The sequence below is a fragment of the Globicephala melas genome, chromosome 15 (assembly GCF_963455315.2).
Source record: "Globicephala melas chromosome 15, mGloMel1.2, whole genome shotgun sequence".
NCBI lineage: Eukaryota > Metazoa > Chordata > Mammalia > Artiodactyla > Delphinidae > Globicephala > Globicephala melas.
Window position 1 is genome coordinate 38,589,351 of NC_083328.1, and position 21,763 is coordinate 38,611,113.

Here is a 21,763-nt window from a genome sequence, read left to right on the forward strand (position 1 = left end):
TGCAGGCCATGTACCTTGTTCTTTGCTGGGACTGCAGTTTTGCACCATCATTGATTTACGTCATCCCCCATGTGGGACACAAGCCATTTCTGGTCTTTCACTTTTACAATCATGCTGCCGTGAACACATTTAAACACAAATCTCTCACATACGTACGAGTATACCTTTAGGAGAGATTCTTACAGGTGGGATCGCTTGGTCGAAGAGTCTGTGCATCTTTTATTCTGATAGATATTGCCAAATTTCTCTCTGAAGAGATTACACCAATTTGCACACCACCTACCTATGTACACAAGTATGTCTTTCTTCTCATACTCAGGATAATATTTTAAATTCATGAAACAAAATGCATAGGATAACCAAGGAAAAGCAATTATAGTGAAACAGTTATCAAAAGATTAAAAATACACTTTTACGAAACAGTATGTATCCCTCTTTATAAATGCATTAAATAACAAAATCTAGTGCCAGGTAGGAGTGAGTAGAAAAGGTATCTCAGCAAATCTGTAATAGCTTTAATGCGGTATGAAAGTACACATTGGTGACAAGCTCTCAGGTACTGCTAGTAATATTGTGGCCTGTAGTCCACATCCATAATTGAAGGAAACGCTAAATTTGAGTTGTCAGCTGGTGAAAAAAAAAGATGTAAATTTTTTTCCAAACAAGTGTTGGACCCTGGCTCAGAGTCAGCGCTTGGAGGTTAATCACAATGAGTGGCAGCTTCTCCTCCATGCATCAGTTCAGCCCTAGGAATGCATGCTTTTAGGGCAGCTATTAAAATTCATGAGTGGGAACTGGCCTCAATCTAGCCTAAGACAGGCTTCGTTGGCCTTCCAAAGCTGTAAGACGGGCTAAGAAGACGCGAGCAGGCAGAGATAGCTCTAAAGCCATCCAGAGGGGCTGGCTTGGCCGTGTCTTAGAGGTAGTAAGTGCCCCACTTCTGCCTTCAATGTATCTGCTCTCTTACCCGCACAGGGTTTTGGAGAATATTAAATAAAATAAGAGAACGTAACCTGCTTTGAAAAACTTAAAGGCACTCTATTAACTTAGGGCACTGTGGCAACCATTAGGGATTTATATTATTATTACCTCCTGTTATGTTTAGTTCTTAGAACCTCCCTCAGATCGGCTGATAAGAGTGACATTAGGGCTAAAGGATGGAGCCGCTCAGCTTTGGAAACTAAAAAGCACAGCGGTCCAGGACGTGCCTTAGGCTTGGTGGTACCTTCCCGGCCTGGTTATCACGCTCCCCTTACCCAGAGAGTAATTCAGTGACTAGAGAAGTTGCTGGAATGTCTAGGAGCAAGAAAGAGGTGATGGTAAGGGGTGTCAAAACCACAGAGAACACTCCATCCCTGGAAAAACACATGACTCTGGAAATCTTAGTATAGAAGAAAGATTTCAAACAATTTTCTGACTGTGCATCTTTTTGTGTGTGTGTGTGTGTGCTGGAGAAATGTTAAATTTCATTAACTTTTACAGCCAGACTTAAGATAGACATAAATCCCTTTAATGCTGGTTTTAGTCAAAAATGAGCTGAACAGGATCATTAAACCAGTGCACGTGGGAGAATTATTTGAGGAAAATCAAAATAGGCACAGTTGGGAAATTTCCGCCGTGACCGTATTAAGTGCAAGTAGATGCAAAGCAAAATCCTTTCGGCTCTAGTGGACTGGGCCCTTTTGCTGCTCAATTTCCGTACAGAGGAGCTTTGTTCTGGGGCAATATGGTTGCAGTCTGAGAGCCTATCTGGGGAAGCTCATTCCCGCTTCATTAGTCCGTGAGCACAGTGCAATTTCAGCTAATAACGTTACACAGCTCCTAGCTGGGTTATTTGATTAAATGCCTTTAGGAAAAGTAGCAAGTTGGAATAAAGGGACATATGCAATGTACTTTCTTGTTCTGAGTGCCTATAGCTGTGGAATTACATTGGCAACGTATCCTATGCCATGCTGTACCCATAGTCACAAACTCCTATTGCCTGAGATATTATGTGAGTCTGGTATTACCTGACATCTCACAGGGGCCGCGTTGTCTCCCTGGTTCAATTTCTCTGCGGTCTGAGCTTGTACACGACTGTAACTAGGAGACGCATTTCTTGCCGTGGCTCATAGACATGCTAGTACTTAAGTGCATTCTTGTGAAATTGAAAAAAGCACCCCTTTCCGGTGGGTGAATTGCAAAACAGCACCTTCTTCTGGGCAAATAGATTAGAAAATGTGCCCCCTTCTGGGCAGACAAATGAGAAAAGGTGGCTCCTCCGGGCAGGCGGACGGATTAGTGTTTCAAGCCCCTCCCCAGGGCACAGGCTTGTGAGTCCAGCGCAGCCCTCATTGCCCCCTTTGGGCGTGGCTGCTTGTGAAGGCATGACCTGCACAGCTGTGCAAGGCAGCCCTGATTAAAGATGCCACTTGCCTCCTAGAGGCGTGGGATAGGGAGGGTGGGAGGGAGATGCAAGAGGGAGGAGATATGGGGATATATGTATACATATAGCTGATTCACTTTGTTATACAGCAGAAACGAACACACCATTGTAAAACAATTATACTCCAATAAAGATGTTAAAAAAAAAAGCCACTTGCCTAATTTTATAGTCAGACCACAGAGTTTGCTCCTTAGTGCTCTAAAAAATTCAATCACACCAACGGACCTTTATATTAAATACATTGGTCTATTCTGAGAGCCTGGTATTGTCAGAATGTCAGAGCAACATCAGTTTTAAAAATGAAAGATGGGTGAGCCCTTGTGTAGCAGACACCACATGTGCCCATATCACCTGGGCACATGCCGTTTGCTGCAAACACCTGCCAAGGGTGATGTTCTGACCGTGGGCACTGACAGGATAATTGTAGATGGAAAGACAGATGAACTAGAGGGTCGGTGCCCCTAGGACTAGCCTTCAACCCAAGATGGGCAGAGGGGCGGTGGGGACAATGGTGGGGCTTCCCCGCCATCCCAGCGGGATGCCCTCATGGCCTCCACAAGTGGGCTGAGCCCCCATTTCTGGGCACAGGAACACCTGATAACCTACTTTTGATTGGTGTGAGGCCCAGGACAGGTAAACTTCAAACTCTTAGCAACATAGTGAGGTTAGTTCCTAGGAGCCTCCTAGGAAGGCAGGACTGGGTGAGATGCTGCAGCGCAAGCCTCAGGCTATCAGCAGGCAGCCTGGGCGCCCAAAGGCCCAGGAAGTCAGTCAAGCGTTGAGGAAACTTTCTATAAAATAGAGTAAATATTCTAAGATTGGTAGGCTTCTGCCACAACTACTTAAGTCTGCTGTTGTATTGTGAAAGCAGCACTACGCAACCCATAAACAAATGGACACGACTATGTTCCAATAAAACCTTATTTACAAAAACAAGTGGTGGGCCAGATTTGGCCTTTGGGTCACATTTTGTGACTCTTGCCGTAGGTGATCAAAGAAAGTAGAGGACACAAAAGCAGAAGAAAGAGGTGAGACATCATCCACGGCGTGCTTGCTGGCCCACATCCCTTACTTCCTTTTATCCTCACAGCAACCAAGCAGTTACTGTTTTATCATCTGCATTTTTTTTTTTTTTTTGCGGTATGCGGGCCTCTCACTCTTGTGGCCTCTCCCGTTGCGGAGCACAGGCTCCGGATGCGCAGGCTCAGCGGCCATGGCTCATGGGCCCAGCCACTCCGCGGCATGTGGGATCTTCCCAGACCGGGGCACGAACCCGCGTCCCCTGCATCGGCAGGCAGACTCTCAATCACTGCTATCATCTGCATTTTAAAGATGAGGAAAACCTCAGTTTCCAGAAAATAAGAATATTGCCAAGACCAAATAGCCTGGGTTCAAAACCAGATCTGTCTGATTTAATGCCTCTCTTCCTTCCCCTACTTCAAGCTGACACCTGCAGATACGTCTGTCTTGTGCTACCCAGCAAGGAAAGTCCACTTGTCCCAGAGGCAGTAAATTCCAGATTTGGGGGTTAAGGGTGGCAGTGCTAGAGTTGAGTTCAGTCTCAAGGGGCTCAGAAGCTCCTCTGAAAATGTTAAAGCAACAAACATGATTGCCACTGGGTCCACCACGAGCTTCCAAGGTGAGACCAGCCATAGCATCAGACAGGTGCCATGTCAGCCTGCACCTTTGATGGCAGCACCTCAGATATAACGGAGTCAGAAGATTTCATGAAAATAAGTAAGTCCCTTGTCCTTACTTAGCCTAGTGTGCGGGCAGGCCATCTGATGGGAGAGTGCGCAGCGCAAACAACATCCAAAACAGTAATTATTAAACTTCTTTGCTGAGAGTTAATCTAGCCTTTCTTTCTGAGTATGCATTCAAGTGTTCAGACACGAAGCCTTAGAAATACTAATTGCTAGAGGGATTTTTTTCCCCTGCACTCAACTCTTAAAGAGAAAATGAGCCATTATCAGAAGTTTCTTCTAGAAATAACTTCCAGGGATGCCCTGAGGTCAGTTTGGATTCAGCCCAGTCTTCCTACTTTCTCCACAATGGTACAATGATAATTCAAGTTCTTAATGGTGACTCTGAATCATCCTGATACTGAATCATCAATGATTAAATTATGTTCACTAAACAGCTAGTATTTTCTAAAAGAAAATAGACGAATGCATTTTAGGACGAAGTTACAGAATTCAAACCAAAACAAACCTCTGGCTTAGCCTAGGATACCAGAGCATTAAAGCTACAGAGACTCTACCTCCTCCCAATTGTCTATCTATTGTTAATGGATATTTTAGAAAATTCCCGTATAATCCAAGACCAGTTTAATTTATTCCTGTACACAAACAGTTTTATGGACGAAGACATTGTAATTCAGATCAATAAATGACTCGTCGAGTTTGGGCTCTAAAAGTCTAAACAGAACCCTTGCAAAAAATCGCTCATTCTTCTTTCTTGCCATAAACCGTTGGATTTTTTGCCAGAAAATATACAGCCAAAGAACACCTGTTTGCTTTCCTTAATACTCAGCCTCAGCCTGGACTATTACACAAGGAATGAGCGTTAGTCATCAAATTCATCGTAAAGACAACAAATTAGAGCTCCTAAGTCCTCATCCAACTCAACATTGAGGTGAATTTGACTGCAGACAATACATGTCTTTCTTCTTGCTGTAAAAGTGGTCTCAGAGTCCCGGGGATTCTCAGGAACAAATTCTGCTGTCTGAACTCTCCAGTTCCTCCCCCTGCCCCCCACCCACGTCGTGGCAAGCCATTTTCTCCAGAACCAGAAATCAGAGCTAAAGACCTTGGCCCAGACCGCAGGTGACAGTTGTGAACAAGAAAGGTGAGCCAGGGCGGAAAGCTGGTGAAATAGGTCAATTGCTTAGGCAGCAAACACAAAGGTGCAGAAATTTCTGATTTTATTTTTCTCTAGTGGAATTTTTTTGGGGGGGCCTCTCCCGTTGCGGAGCACAGGCTCCGGATGCGCAGGCTCAGCGGCCATGGCTCACGGGCCCAACTTCTCTGCAGCATGCGGGATCCTTCTGGACCGGGGCACAAACCCGCATCCCCTGCATCAGCAGGCGGACTCTCAACCACTGCACCACCAGGGAAGCCCTTTTGTGGAATTTAATTTCTATCCAACAACCTGCTGGCACTGATGGTAGAAATTTGTCCTTGGCCAACACGGGTTTTGCTCCCACCCTCCTGTCTCCACCCTCAAGCTTCAAAGGACTAGCACAGCATCAAGAACAGGCGGCGGGTTCCCAGAGCTCACGTCTCATCATCTGTCCACCATGAAAGCTACTGCTGCATCCCCACCCCAATGGCCTCGGTCATCACTTCACGCAGATCCTGCCTGAACCCTCACTGTTGTGACCCTTGGACTTCCTAGGGCAGCTGGTTCTCTCTGTCGTGTTCTCACTAATCTCAGCCTCCCACACAATATTCTGCTGCTTCCTGTTCTGCAGTGAGCATCACAGGAACATGGAATGGGGCGTCCCCGAGTCCCTCAGCTAAGACACCTCAGGGAGCTACTTCTGGTCCTCAGCTCCATGCCCCTGTCCTGGGATGAGTCCCAGACCTCTCTGAGGTTGGACATCCCAACACACCCCCTTCCCACTCCAAGAACACAGCTCAGAAGAGAGAGGTAGCGCTCAGGGCTCCCTCTGAGGGCCCTACAAGTGCTACTCAATAAATTTTCTATTCAATTCACCTTAGACTGGGCCATTCTAATTTCTTCTACAGAGAAACAAACCAGGCCTAGCAAATAGTCTTCCAGATCTATCACTTAACTTTCAACCTCAGCTTTGAAACCCCAAAGAAAAACTATTAACTTGTGTTCCTCTTAATATTCCAACCCCACCAGCTCTACCTAAGCATGCTCTTGTCTCAAAAATTCAGGGAAGATTGGGCTAATTGAACATATTAGGGAAGACGAATAAGTTACTTTCAAAATAGTATCCCTCAAAAGAATTGAGATCCAAATAGCTCAAGAAACATCAAGAAAAAAAAATATGCCAAATCTGAGAGGGTCTCCCAAAGACTGGGATTATAGCCCAGATAGAGAATTAAACTTTTAAAGGTGAATGAAGGTAGTTTGGGATCTAAGTGGAGAGGAGCAGACCTGGGTATTTGCCAATAATTATGGACAGTGGAGACAGGAACACATCCTCTCTAAAGACTAGGATTTGAAGGAAGACCTAGATTCTAGAACACAGGATAGCCATGTTCAATGCCCAAGATAAGTGACTGGTCCAAATTTTGAATAGAAAGGTGGGGGAGGGAAAAATGAGGAATTGTTTTTCAATGGGTATGAAGTTTCTGTTATACAAATGAATAAGTTCTAGACCTCTGCCATGTAGCAGTCAACAATACGGTATTATACACTGTAAAATATGTTCAGAGGATAGATCTCATGTTAAATGTTCGTACCAAAAAAAAAAAGAAGGAGAAGAACACACAGACACAAAAGAACACAAGGAAATTTTGAAGGTGATGGGTATGTTTAGTACCTTGGTTGTGGTGATGGCATCACGAGTGTACACATATCAAGATGTAGACATTAAACGTGTGGAATTTCCTGTATAAGAATTATACCTCAATAAAGCTAAAAACTTTTAAGTTAAAAATTTTTTAAACAAATTTCAAGGTGACTTCTGCCCCAAGCACATTTTTTTAAATAAATTAGTGTTACAATTCTGGTCATTCCAGCTACTGACGGCCCTTTGCCATCCAACAAATGGAAACAGAAACTCATGGAACTTGTCAATTTGCTCTTAAAACCATTATGCCACTAATACATTAAGTTTACAAACTAAAGTGTTTTGACTCATAAAAGAGCACAGTTCTCTAAAATGTCTCAGGGCCCATGGAATGGAGAAATTTCCCAGCTGGAATATGTATCTAACGCAGTGTTTCCCAGCCCAGTGTATACTGCGGACCAGGAAACCATCTGGGGTCTTGGTTGCACACCTCAAAAACCAAGGAGGGAGGTTGGGATGAAGAGAGAGGAGCTTCACGGAGCTCAGCATACCTGGGCAACTGACAGGCAGAGAGGAAGGAAGGGATTAGCCATCAGATGGTGGGGGACCATCTCCCATCACGGACCAAAATAAAAGGCTGACCAACTGAAGACCTAAACGGACAAATTAAAGCATGAAATCAATTTAAGTGAATAGGTAATTGATTTCTGTGGGGAAAGACTCCCAATGGGAAAATTGGAGGTATTGGACTGAATAGAATTTAAACTTCTCATTGTATCTTGTAGCGCTGAGGACTCGTTTGCAATTATCTATTTTTTGTGGGATTGATGTCTGTCCCGACAACCAGGCTGTAATTTACATGTGGGCAGGGATGTCACCATTGTAGTCCCATACTTGGGAAAGTGGCTGGCATATATTAGACTCAATGATATTTGTTGATTGAATAAATGAGGTTGATATCATGGCCAACGTTCGGGGCTTGGGTTTAACACCCGTAAATGTAAAGGAGACAAGCCTCTGTCAGCCTGAAGCAGGGAGCTGGAGTGAGCGCTGCATAAAGTAAGAAAACTCTAGAGCCTGCCTCACTTGTGACATGAGAACTAGATCCTTCTGGCCATCAATGCAAGGAAGCTTAACGAGAGTCCTGGTTTCCGGGGAAGCCCCACTGACCCACAAGTGTCACTCAGCTTAAAATGGAGACAGTCCTGGGTAGCACAGGACGCAAATTTGCTAACCCTTTGAGGGCCTGGAATAGGATGGGATGAGGGAGCCTGGAAAAGAGGATAACAGGAGGATAGGATCCTCCACGGACGCACGTCTGCTCTGTTACCTCTTCAAGGGCTGGTCCAGAGAGAATGTTAACATAGCCCTCCATGGAGGGACCATCCACATAAAACGGCTGCATCTCTCGGATCCTCTCATGCCCGTGCCTCTGGCTTTATGACCTAATGACACACGTTGTGTTTTGCAGAACGCCGAAGCAAGCTACGACTTCAGCAGCAACGACCCCTATCCTTACCCTCGATACACAGATGACTGGTTTAACAGGTAAATGGGACCTCCTGAGGTGTCTGGGACATCAGGTGTGGGGTTTTATTTCGCTCTGTTGTGTTTTTAAGGCTTAAGTATCACCAGCAAAATGCTCTCAATGCCTTGCTAAATTATATGGTGATTTTTTTTTTCCTTCTTTGTGGCTACATTCTCTAAATTCTTGATTTTTTTAATATGGCAACACTCCTCTAGAATTATCTCTTGACTATTTTGTTCTGTTGAACTAGGAATTATTTGCCATCTTATTAAAGATAAAAAGAAAATAGGAATAATAAGAAACCTTTCTCAACCCACCACAAGGTAATCGTAAACACATGGGTTTTACTTGATCTGTTGAAACTACTGCAGAGAGCTCTTTTGCCCCAGGGGTCTGTGTCTATATGTTTTTGAAAAATGTTTTTGCTGTAGCCTTATAACAGCTCGTGTAGTCCCTTTTGACAAAACAGTAAGCATAATTGGCAGAGGTTTGAGGTATTTTTTTAACTGAGGTATAATTAGTTTCAGCTGTACCACATAATGATTCCATATCTGTATATACTGCAAATAGATCACCACTGTAAGTCCAGTTAATATCTGACACCACACATAGTCACATAAAAAAACTTTTTTCCTTGTGATGAGGACTTCTGAGATCAACTCTCTTAGCAACTTTCAAATATGCAGTACAGTATTGTTAACTCTGGGTTTGAAATACTTCTTGGCATCCTATCGTGCAACACTACCCAGTGAATGGTTCATCCAAAAGTGTGGTTTTTCTTCGGCCTGTTTTGCTACAAAACATGGAAATGCAGTCTCTTTCTTCTCCAAGTAAAATTCTTGCCTAAGTTGTTTATCACATGTAAGAAATATCAAGAAATTAAGGCACGTGGCTTGTTCAGTCAAAATTGACTCAGTTCTAAACCTAGTGCTTCCCCGTTATTGATGTTTTTGAGTGAAGCTGATGAGAATGTATGAACTTCAATTAATGATATAAAAATATATTGTGTGTACAGCACTTTACTCGTTGCTTCTACTTCTCATGACAAACTCAAGGTAGATGAAACAAATGCTGTCATCCTTAGTTTAGTGACAAGGAAACAGGCTCAGAAAAGTTGCCTGACCTCCCTGGACAAACAACCAGTAAATATCAAAGCCGACACTTGAACCCAAGCTCGATAAGTGTTTCTAAATCCAAATTGTACCCTTCTTTTATAAGCATCATCTTTATTATAAAAGACAGAAGGCATGATGACCAGAGAGTGGCCAGGGATGGGTCCTCACTGGACCAGGTAGCTTAGACTCTGTTCCTACAGTTAGCAAGTTGACCAGAGACTGAGTGGGGCACACACAGAGCACACAGGGCTTGGTAATTACAGAAAATGCAGAAAAGAATAAAGGGGAAAACACAATTCGAATTTGTAACATTTTTAAAAGATCATCGCTAATATCCAAGAGCACAGTTCACTCTCTATCGACGTCATCTGCAGCTTTAAAATCATCATGCAGGATTTGGAAGTGTGCGTTTAGGGGGTGAGGGTGTATAAAAAAGGCCAGAGAACTTTTGACTTGAAGTGTCTCTTACTCACCTAGATCCTTGCATACCCTTAGCTGATAAACCATTTTCAGACACAGGGATGTGAAGTCATCAAATAGAAGTCACTAAGCCAGGGGCGAGACATAATTATTAACAGCAGCCTGGAACCTTGTGCTGAGAAGGACAACGAGGGTGGCCATGGCTTCAGCACCATCGGTCACCAGCTGTCCACACGCTATCAAAAAGGGCGGTAGCAACACGCGTGCCAGCTACTAGCTTTCTCTCTGCAGCTAGTAGGCACTAAATTCATCTTCAATGGATGGACCCAGGCACAAAAATATAACCAACAGAATGGTTCCCCCATCCCATTTTCTGAACCCAAACACAACCCCCCACAAGTAAGTTTCCCTGTGTGATGAGCTGTAAGAATATCCTTTAAACAAAAACAAAAGCAAAAATGGAGATGTCCTCTATCTTAAATAATTTCATTTACAAACTTGTTCTTGAAAGTTCAATTTTAAACTGGCTAAAATCCTCTAGGACTAATGAGCGCTTAGGGCAAAAAAATTCTTTTTTTAAAAAAATTTATCTAACTTATTTATTTTTGGCTGCATTGGGTCTTCATTGCTGTGCGTGGGCTTTCTCTAGTTGCGGCGAGCAGGAAACACTCTTCGTTGCGGTACGTGGGCTTCTCATTGCAGTGGCTTCTCTTGTTGCGGAGCACGGGCTCTAGGCACGAGGGCTCAGTAGTTGTGGCACGAGGGCTTCGTTGCTCCGTGGCTTGTGGGATCTTCCTGCACCAGGGCCCAAACCCGTGTTCCCTGCATTGGCAGGCAGATTCTTAACCACTGTGCCACCAGGGAAGCCCAGGGCACTAAAATTCTTCATTGCCAGAGGTAGAATCCCCAAGTGTCCAACTGCCTGAGACACAGTCATCGTGAGTCAGGCAAGTATCATCCTTGCCTCTTAAGGAACCAATGACTCAAGACACAGTGGCCACTTTGACCCATAAATGGGGTTTTTCACAATCATCAAGTCATTTTCAAAGATCCTCATGCATCATGGCTTGACTGGACGGTACCACGGTTCAATTCACGGCCTCTCGAAACAAAACGACTGTTGTAAGTGATTATGAGAGGAAGGCGGGTCAAAGTTCAGGCCACAGCCCTGGGAGGATCTGTGGTCCGAAAAGTCGTGTCTGTCCTGGAGGTGGTCCCTGCTTGGCACAAAGAGAATTTGAAGATAGCACCGTTCCCTTGAGTGTAAGATAAGTTTATTAAAAATTCCCTCTTGGATGAATATTATGTATTTCTCTCAGTATAACTAGGGGCTTGTAGAAGAAGGAAAGAGAATAAAGGGGGGTTTAAAGGAAATCTAATTGGCCATGAGTTAATAATTGTTAAAGCTGGATGATGGTTACATGAGATTTCACTCTACTTTTGTCTATTCTGATATTTTCTATAACAAAAAGTAAATTTTAAAAGCATAGGACGTAAAAAGAGATAAACAGAACTGGGCCTTTAGCTTGGTCCTCATGAAACGATTCATTTTGGTGGTTAAGCTTCTCAGGAGCTTGCAACGTCCCATGAGGAGGTGACAGCAGCCCGAATCACTACAGTGCTAAGTGTAGCCAGGGCTGAAGTCATACAAGGAAAGCGAACGCCTATTAATTACTATGTTTAAGGCACTGTTTTAGTGCTTTGCGTGTATTAATTCTCAATCTAACCCTCTGAAATAGGTGTGAACATTATTATCCCTATTTTGTAAACCGAAGCACAGAAAGATTAAGTAATGTGTGCAAGGTCACACAGCTAACAAGTGGTGGAGACAGGATTTGACACCAGTGAGGGGCCGTTACAAGCACTGCCTCATAATAAAGTGCTTTGGAGAGACAGCGTGGAGAAATGCAAAGTTATCTCTGGCTGGGGAAACTGGGACAGGTTTCCTTGAAGATGTGGCATTTGGTCCGGGATTTGAATGAAGGTACTAGGTAGAGTTGGGAGGGGAGGGGAGTGTATTCTGGGGTGAGGGTACAATTTAGGCAAAGAAGCAGAGGCAGGAGGTACAGATGTGTTCAGGAGGTGTCCTGGATAACTGGTCCTGGAGTTAGAGACTGGTGCAGAAGGCAGCAATCTGAGAAGGCCTCATGGAGGAGGTGAGCATGAAAGGTTTGGACAGGTTGCTAGGAGAAGAGAGGAGAGATCTTGTGACTGGGTCGGAAACTGGGCGTGGGGCCTAGACAAGGACGATTCTCCCATTGCACTCTAGGAATGCCGCTGCCCAGAAGCTCTGAGAGCCTTGAGCACTTGCCCTTGGCTGGAGCAGGGTTTACTGCCCAGGCAGTCTCAGCCTCCAGCCTGCCAGTTTCTTCAGGTGTTCTCTTCTGGGCTTGGGCACCAGTCCCAACTCCCCCATCTTTGCTCAGCAGACTCGGGGCTCTTGGATAAGCTAGTTTCGGCACCAAAACTCCAATGAAGGTCTCCCCGAAGCTGACCAGCAGTGGGCTTGCTGCTGCTCTAGCCACACTACCTGCCACACAGGCCAGTTAGAACGCAGAGGCAATTCCTGCCCAGAAAAGGCCACGCTCTCCATCATTGGCTTCTCACTGCTGTGGAAAGTAGAAAATAAAACACTCTACCAGGGGCGCTCTCAAGAGCAAGCAAGGAGGACGTTCCCCTTGGTTGGGAAACTGAGTTTAATAGCCACGTGTCTCCCCTGGGCTTTCCTCACACTTTAAACCATCATATCTCCTCTCTGTGCTTATAGGTTAACTTGTTTTCCTTCACGTGTACGTTTCTTTAAGAACATACTTAAAACTCCAAGCCAAGGACTCCTTATGAAGGCAAACTTCATACATATGCAGAACAGCTTTTAGGGGACCTGTATACTAGAATTCCTCGCCCTGTGCCTCATTTGAATTTGTAGGATTATTCCTTTTTCAGCGGAGCAAGTGTATTTTTTCTACTGTGAACTATTTGATAATTGTATGCGGTATCTGTGCTCCGGGGATGTATTTGAAACACAGTTGAGAAATTTGGAAAAGGAGTGGAATTTCCTCCTAGCTTGCAATCAGAGAAATACAGATGACCAAGCAAAATAATAACGGCCACAGTAGCAACAATAACCCAAACTGCAAAAAGGTAGAAAATAATACATATTTAATAAGCATCAATAATATGCAACACAGCTGTAACTGATTTGCTATGAGGTATCAGGATCTGGTATCACATTTTTTTCTGGCATTCAATAAATATTGATTGGTTGGTTGATGGATGGGTGGCATACTTTCTCAGCCATGCCAAGATGTTGAGTGCCCTTGACATCTGTCCATTTCAGAGCTGCCTGCTTCTCCCAAGGTCTGCAGCTCACATTTGTCAATAATCCTGCAGCCTTGCTGGGTTTTAGGTCAATGTTTGGTGATGCACTGCAGATCTGTATTCCATTGCTGTGCTGCTGTCCATAACAATCTCTCTTGCATAGCATTTCTTTGACAGGCATACACCACTGAAATGTCATCCCCGCCGTCGGCAATATTTACACAGCATCACAGGGTGCAGCATGCTCTATCTATTACGCCCTAAAGAGTAAGAGATTCTGGATTAGATGCGATTCCTGGTCACAAAAAGTTTACTATAAATTCAGGAAGAGAGAAGACATTTATTATTCAAGCAACCCAAATGAAGGGAAATATGGATAAATGGATACCAAGGACCGTCTGTCTCTATGTGGGCACGTTTGATTGATAGCATTAGTTAAACCTTCAAATAAGAACGATTTTCAGTGATTAACTTTTTTAAATTAAAAGTCATATTTCATTCTGAAGAACCCAATAAACAGGCCTAAAAAGAATATGGGGGGAAAATTGTTCTCTCTGGTTGGTTATTAGCACAGTGATGGAAACCAATACTTTACCCTGGGGACACGTAATGGCTTAGAAATAGACAAACATCTTTCCCTTCTGTCTTTATGGACTAATTCTGAAATTGCCTCCTGAATAACAAAATCCAAACTGCCTTCAAAGACGTAATCTAAGTTTTCTTTCATGTGAGCGTTGAGACTACCTCATAAGCCGATACCAGCTCAAAGGTTGCTCTTTGCAGTCAACCCCCTCTCTCTAGCCAATCCAGAGTACAGTGAAATCCAAGAGAGTTTAATTTTGTGAGCTCTTCTGAGCCACTGGAGAAATACCACAAAGTTGTGAGTTTTTAAAAAAATTTCTAGTCCGCTACCTGGATGACACAAGTTTTCATTATTTAAAATTTCCCCTTCAGCTAAAAGAAATAGACGTAACACAGATTTGGGGTTGTGGAGAGAATCGTACAGATGGCAAAAGAAATATCTGTATGTTGGTATAATCATTTCTACTTTGGAAACTAATGTTTGCCATATGGGGGGATTTTATGGTCCTCAGGCGGTAATTATTCTTTTCTTAAGAGACAAAAATACAGTAGATTATAATGGACAAAGGTCCATATATTGATCGCTTGGTATGGAGTAAGTGATCCCTGAATCAGTTTCCCCTATCTGTAAAATGGAACTAAAGCTCCACCTTGGAGGTTTGCATGACGGACTAGAGGGACAGAACATGGACAATGGCTCTGGGGATTTTTATGAGCCAGGCCTGGAAGCAGCATACATGCTGTCACCCACATAACATCAGCTGAAATTCAGTCACTTGGCCACATGCACGTGTCGGGGATGCTGGGAAATGGAGCCTAACCGGATCCCAGGAAGAAAAGAAAATGAGCTTGGTTACCAGTTAGTATGTTCTGTCACCACCAAAAATCACGTGACAAAGACAGTCCGTGTTGTAGAAGAAAACCTAAGCCAATGACCCTAACCAGCGAGTGAGCCAAAGAACCTGTGGAAGTTGGTTAAACCACTAAGTTACTTTTTGAATTAGTCAGGATTCTGCAGAGAAAAAGAACAAATCAGATATGTATATAAAAAGAAAGAGATTTGTTTATGGGGTCTGGCAAGTCCAAAATCTGCAGGGTGGGCTGGCAGGCTGGAGACCCAGGAGAGACGAGCTGGAGTCCAAAGGCAGTGCTGGAGGATTTTCTCTTACCCAGAGAAGGCTGGTCTTTTTGTTCTATTCAGACCTTCAACGGATTGGATGAGGCCCACCCACACTATGGAGGACAATCTGCTTTACTCAGAGTCCACCAATTTAAATGTGAACCTCATCCAAAAAACACCTTCACAGGAACACCCAAAATAATGCTTAATCAAATATCTGAGCACACCATGTCCCAGCCAAACTGACACATGAATTTAACCATCACACTTTTTATCTGCACATTTCTGAGCATCAGGAATACATGATATATTTTTTTAAGATTTTATTTTTTTATTTGTTATCTATTTTATACATATTAGTGTATATATGTCAGTCCCAATCTCCCAATTCATCCCACCACCACCACTGCCCACCCCTTTGCCACTTTCCCCCCTTGGTGTCCATATGTTTGTTCTCTACAACTGTGTCTCTATTTCTGCTTTGCAAACCAGTTCATCTGTACCATTTTTCTAGATTCCAAATATATGCATTAATATACTATATTTGTTTTTCCTTTTCTGACTTACTTCATTCTGTATGACAGTCTCTAGGTCCATCCACGTCTCTGCAAATGACCCAATTTCATTCCTTTTTGTGGCTGAGTAATATTCCATTGTGTATATGTACCACCTCTTCTTTATCCATTAGTCTGTCGATGGGCATTTACGTTGCTTCCATGACCTGGCTATTGTAAATAGTGTTGTCATGAGCATTGCGGTGCATGACTCTTTTTGAATTATGGTTTTCTCTGGGTATATGCCCAGTAGTGGGATTGCTGCGTCATACGGTAGTTCTGTTTATAGATTTTTTAAGGAACCTCCATACTGTTCTCCATAGTGGCTGTATCAATTTACATTCCCACTAACAGTGCAGGAGGGTTCCCTTTTCTCCACACCCTCTCCAGCATTTGTTGTTTGTAGATCTTCTGATGATGCCCATTCTAACCGGTGTGAGGTGATACTTCATTTTAGTTTTGATTTGCATTTCTCTAATAATTAATGATACTGAGCAGATTTTCATGGGCCTCTTGGCCATCCGTATGTCTTCTTTGGAAAAATGTCTATTTAGGCCTTCTGCCCATTTTTTGATTGGGTTGCCTGTTTTTTTAATATTGAGCTGCATGAGCTGTTTATATATTTTAGAGATTAATCCTTTGTCTGTAAATTCCTTTGCAAATATTTTCTCCCATTCTGAGCGTTGTCTTTTCATCTTGTTTATAAAGGTCATGCTTAAGAACAGGGTTCAGAAGCAGCAAACCTGTATCTGAATTCTGGTTTTGCCTCTGAACTGAGAAGTGACTTAGTACCCTGATGCTCAACTCCCTCTTCTTTAAAATGGGGATAATGATAGTTGTGAGAATCAAATAAAACAAAGCCTGCGGCACTCTCGGCGTGGTGCCCACCCACGGTGGGTGTCAGTGAATGAGAGGTGCTGTATGCATGCTGCCCCGTCCATCTCTCCCTGAATGGAGTCACATAGCAATGCATGCTTTGGCTGGAAAGGCTGAAGCGTGGCCAGTCACTCTAGTGAAAGGTCAGCAATGTGGAAGAAGGGGCACAGTCTCTCTGGAGATGTGCCCCCTCCCCGAGTCAGAGCAGGTCCTCAGGATTTTCTTAGACATCTCAGCAGCCACCACGGCTGTAGGGAAGCCCCAGTACAGCCATCATCAGGGTCCAGGCTTAAACCCCACCCTGCACAGGTTAACCTGGGATTGTCCCTCCAGCCTTGCTTGTCCAGAGTATCAGTTATCTATTGCCAAGCAATGCCACATAAAAAATCATCCCAAAGGTAGTAGCTTAAAGCAATAAGCACTGACATCGCTCACAAGTCTGTAGGTCAGCTGGACAGTCCTGTTGATCTGGCTCGTCCCTGCATCCAGGGTTGGTTGGCAGGGAGGCTGGGGGCTAGCTGGCTTAGGGTGTCCTCTCTCACATGTCTGGGGGACAGCTGGCTGACAGCTTGGGTGACGGGCATGAGGGGTTACAGTCTCTCACCATCCAATGGGCCAGCCTGGGCTTGTCCACATGGCACCAGGGCAGTTGCAGGAGAAAGAGCAGCTGTGGGCCTCCTGAGGGCCAGGCCCATCCCTTCCACCACATTCTTTTGTCCAAAGCAAGTCACCAGGCCAGCCAGACTCAAGGTAGGGGAACTGTGCTTCCCCTCTTCATGAAGCAGCTAGAAAATCACACTGCCAAGAGCACAGGCCCAGGGGAACAGGAGATCGAGGCCGTTCTGGCAACATGATACCCCTGACTCCTGTCACTTGCCCCCCGGTGACCTTTGTCAGAAGGAGGCCATTAATTAGTTAAAGCACAAATTTATAGGCTTGGTTCTGTAGAACCAGAGAGTACTCACTAACCCTCGTCAGCGGTTCAGGTCTTCCAGGGGCCAGACGATGGGTCCACGCAAGGGTTGGATCTTCACCAAAAACCAGTCTTCTTGCCCTTCCTGTGGAGCACTGTTCAGTAATCTATCTTTTAAATTACTTTTGTTCTGAATACGTTGAAGACGTTTGAAAAGATTATAACTTACTCAGATTTTGTTAGATAACATCTTTTTTTGCCAAATCCCACTCTTTTGTGAGCTAATCAGACTTCTCACCTGTACTGTTTTATTCAATCAGCCAATCAATAAACACTTACTGAATTTCAAAAAAAAAAAAAAAAGGGAGGCCAATCAAGCCACCGAGCTTTGTCCCTCCTCCCCACACCCACAGCGATTTCCACTTCTGACAGACTCGTGTTTTACTCTAGAGACAAAGGGGAGCTACTGAATGTTCTTGGGAGAGCAGAGGGGCCAGATGAATATGGACTTGGAAAAGGATTCTCCTGATATTCAGAAGAGCAAGCTCGTTCTCTGAGATGATCAGGAAAACAGGACTGAAGGGAAGGCACTCAAGGCCGTGGAGACGGAGCCGACAGAGGCCCAGGGGTGCGAAGAGGCCTGGTGTCACCAACAATTACAGGGAGCCACTACCCGCTTATAATTAGTGTCGCCTAATTTAGCAATGAAATGTTTTTTCCCATATGTTCCTCTGGAGGGACCACGACAGTCATCTCCCCACTTAAAGGCCAAAATTAAGGATATGGAAGCATTCAGTGTCTTTAATCTGCTCAAGGAAGTTCGCACGATTTTGTCCTCCAGCCTTTCGTGAGCAGTTTTAGGGCAGAGAAGGTCTGTCACTGGGTGGGAGGGTGATGGGGGGTCCAGTAGCTGACCCTGGGTCTCAGACCTGGCCCAGATCCTCGGATACTCAGCTTTGACATCTGTGAAATGGAGCAGTACCTACTCCCGCGAGGGGTAAAGGGGGTGCGACAAGAAAAGCACTGACTGTGGTCCCTGGTGAGGAACGACTGCCGCGTCCACAGCAGGTGCTGTTGGCCCTCCTCGCTCCTCAGAGCAGGGCCCCCCCTCCACCAGCATAATGTGTGCTTCACAGATGTCGGTCAAAGCATCGACTGTTCCAGGCAAGGCCTCGGAAAGGAGAGCCTGGCAGGGCTGATTATTATATAATAAGGAAATTAGTGCTCACTCGAATTAGAGGTGGCACTGCTTTTTAAACTTTTCTTCACATATTTATTTGGGGCTTCCCCGGTGGCGCAGTGGTTGAGAGTCCGCCTGCCGGTGCAGGGGACGCGGGTTCGTGCCCCGGTCCGGGAAGATCCCACATGCCGCGGAGCGGCTGGGCCCGTGAGCCATGGCCGCTGAGCCTGCGCGTCCGGAGCCTGTGCTCTGCAACGGGAGAGGCCACAGCAGTGAGAGCCCCGTATACCGAAAAGAAAAATAAAAATTCAAACAAATACTTGTTCAGCATGAACCAAACAGCAAGGGAGCCAGCCAAATTTAATCAGTGTCCGCACAAGTTCCATTTTTAAATATATATGTGTGTATATATAAAGTATATGCATGTCCTCTTAATATGGCATGTGTTTTATATATTTAAATATCTAATATGTGGATTATATATAATGTGTAAGTATATATACATATGAATATAGAAGTATATAATTACAAATACATAAGTAGATATAAGTACAACTATATACTTGAATATATACATTTAAAGTCTACATACGAATCAATATAAAATGTCTATGTTTCACTTTATACAGATACATGGGTGTACACTTCCATGCTGTTTTTCAGAATTTTATTTACTATTTTCTTCAGCACTGAGAATAAGATGGGGGCTATGAAATCCACGTCCATGGTAGCTTCTCCCATCAAGTTAAACCATAACTGAGTCCCTTCTCAAAAATCTCCCATGAGATCTACCAAAAACTTACAGGCAAGAAGACAGGGGTTTACTCAGTCAGCACGTGGGGTCTTCACAGAGCTTCCACCACAGGGCTGACCTCTGCAGTCACGACAAGGTCTCCTCAGACACCACATACAGATTTCATTCTTGTTCCAAAGGGAATTTTGAGTCTGTGAGATGTGTAGCCTTCATGGAGGCAGGATTCCCTTTTGCTCATATATAGAGAGAAAATATGTGTGTATATTTTCAGTCCTCCGATGTGATTTTTTAAGGGCGGGTGTGAGCTTTGCTTGCCCCAAGAGAATGCGGCGAAGCGTCTACACTGCAGAAATCAGGACTTCTTGGGCTACGCAGCCAATAAGTCCCCTTCCCCACATCCCTTCCTGCACCCGCTGTGTGAATAGTGAGGGGGAAGCCAGCCCTCACCACCGTCCCTCTGCAGGCCAAGCTGACACTTTTGCAGCCGACTTCATATTTAGCTGCTTCATGGGCCATTAGGATGGACTTCCAGGCTGGGGCTGGCCATTTCCAGTGATGTGTACATTGCACCACTCCTCCTCTTGAATGCTGTTTGGGGTTAAAACACGGCATCCTGATTGACTTCAAGCTTATGCGGGGTTCAGTTCCCCGTTGCCGTTTAACAAACGGCCCCGAAACCTAGTGGCTTAAAAGAGAACATCTACTAGCTCACAGTCCTGCAACTTAGGTGGGCACCTGTCTCTCTCCATGTGCTGCTGACGGGGTAACCCGTCTGGGTCTGGGTGAGGGAGGCCTCCAGGGGCTTCACCTGAGGTATGTTGGAACAATGGGGGCTGCCCGGCTGCACTCCCCGTGTGGCCTCAGCTGTAGCCCAAGCTCCTCTGTACGGACCCTGGCCCAGAGGATAGAGGGCATCCTCCCGCTGCCTCCCATGGGTCCAAGCCAGCCACCAGGCTGGCCCAGTTCAAGGGGAGAGCTGTTTGGATTCCTTTGGTATAACAGAAAAGGGAGCAAAAGGGAAAAAGTTAATGAAATTCCAGTGTCTATTGCAGAGAACATTCTAGAACATAAGCCCTGAGAAGGCCTTGCTAGGAATTGTAAGGCCGGCAAACTTCAGAAAGATTATCTAATAGATGCCTGGGATTCTTAATCTGGTCGGCCTCAAAGTTTCTGTGGACCCCTCGAAATTGAATGCAGACAGTTGCCAGTGTGGGTTTATTTGGTTCCAGAGCAAGGTGGGGGATTTGTAGCATTCAGTATGTCCTAAAGGAGGCTATAATCCAAAAAGGTAAATAACTTTCATCCCACAACTGGCAGGCAGCATTCATTCCCTGCCTGTGGACAGAACCAGCATTGAAAATAAACACCAGCCCACAATTCTAGCGTTTCAAAAAAAAAAAAAAATCAGCTGTTTCGACCAGCACCAACCTGTTTTAGATTGTCTCCTTTTCACAGAAAGCCTATAACTGTTTTCCGCAGTAAGACACTTCCAATTTTAAAGTAAAGATCACCTCTCAAGGTTGAAAATGTTCTGAGAAGACTCTTCACGGTAGAAACAAGCCAAGGTCAGGAAGGGCAGCTGGGAATTGGAAGGGGTCGAAAGGAGAGACACAGATGGAAAATCCAGGGGCCTGGGTTGGCTCCAGGCTAACTGAACCATTGAAAAGAACCATAGATAGAATTTAAGGGATCGTCTCCAAGTCGTTTGACCCTGTATCTGACTTGTCTTTACTGTTCTATGCAGCCATGGGACCCGATGTGCCGGGGAAGTTTCTGCAGTCGCCAACAACAACATCTGCGGGGTCGGAGTGGCCTACGGCTCCAAGGTCGCAGGTAGGCTGTTGCTGTCAAACAATCCCAGGAGGCATCACACTCGGGTCTCGGGCCTGGCCACTGCGCGGCAAAGATTCCCAGTGGAGCAGGCGAGTGGGGACTGGTACACTTAGCAAGAGTGAAAAACATTTTTTTAACTTAACCTATATGGCAAGATCAATAAACTTTAAAAAGTTTTAAGGTGCACAGATCATGAGCACATAGGTCAATGAAGTTTCACAAACTGACCGCATCCACGTAACCATCAAGAAACAAAACACAACCAGCACCCCAAAGCCCTCGTGTCCCCTCCTAGTTACTGCCCATCCACACAAGAACAGTCACGACCCTGATTTCTAACAGCAAATGTCAGTTATTCCCAGTTTTTAAACTTTATATAAATGGAATTGTACTGTCTGTACTCTTTGTGTGTCAGTATCCATAACGTCTTTTTTTTTTATTGGAGTAGAGTTGATTTACAATGTTGTGTTAGTTTCTGGTGTACAGCAAAGTAATTCAGTTATACATATGTGTGTGTGTGTGTGTGTGTGTGTGTGTATAGATATTCCTTTTCATATTCTTTTCCATTATGGTTTATCACAGGATATTGAATATAGTTCCCTGTGCTGTACAGTAGGACCTTGTTGTTTATCCATCCTATATATACTAGTTTGCATCTG

General features: G+C 44.5%; 1 protein-coding gene across 1 annotated transcript in view; it reads left to right on the forward strand.

Moving 5' to 3' along the window:
- PCSK2 (proprotein convertase subtilisin/kexin type 2) overlaps positions 1 to 21,763 on the forward strand; it is a 216,546-nt gene that overhangs the window by 153,987 nt on the left and 40,796 nt on the right. The window contains exons 6-7 of the mRNA XM_030872639.2: positions 8,383 to 8,459; positions 21,016 to 21,104. Coding sequence (XP_030728499.1) covers positions 8,383 to 8,459; positions 21,016 to 21,104 — 166 coding nt within the window. The remainder of the gene's footprint in view (positions 1 to 8,382; positions 8,460 to 21,015; positions 21,105 to 21,763) is intronic.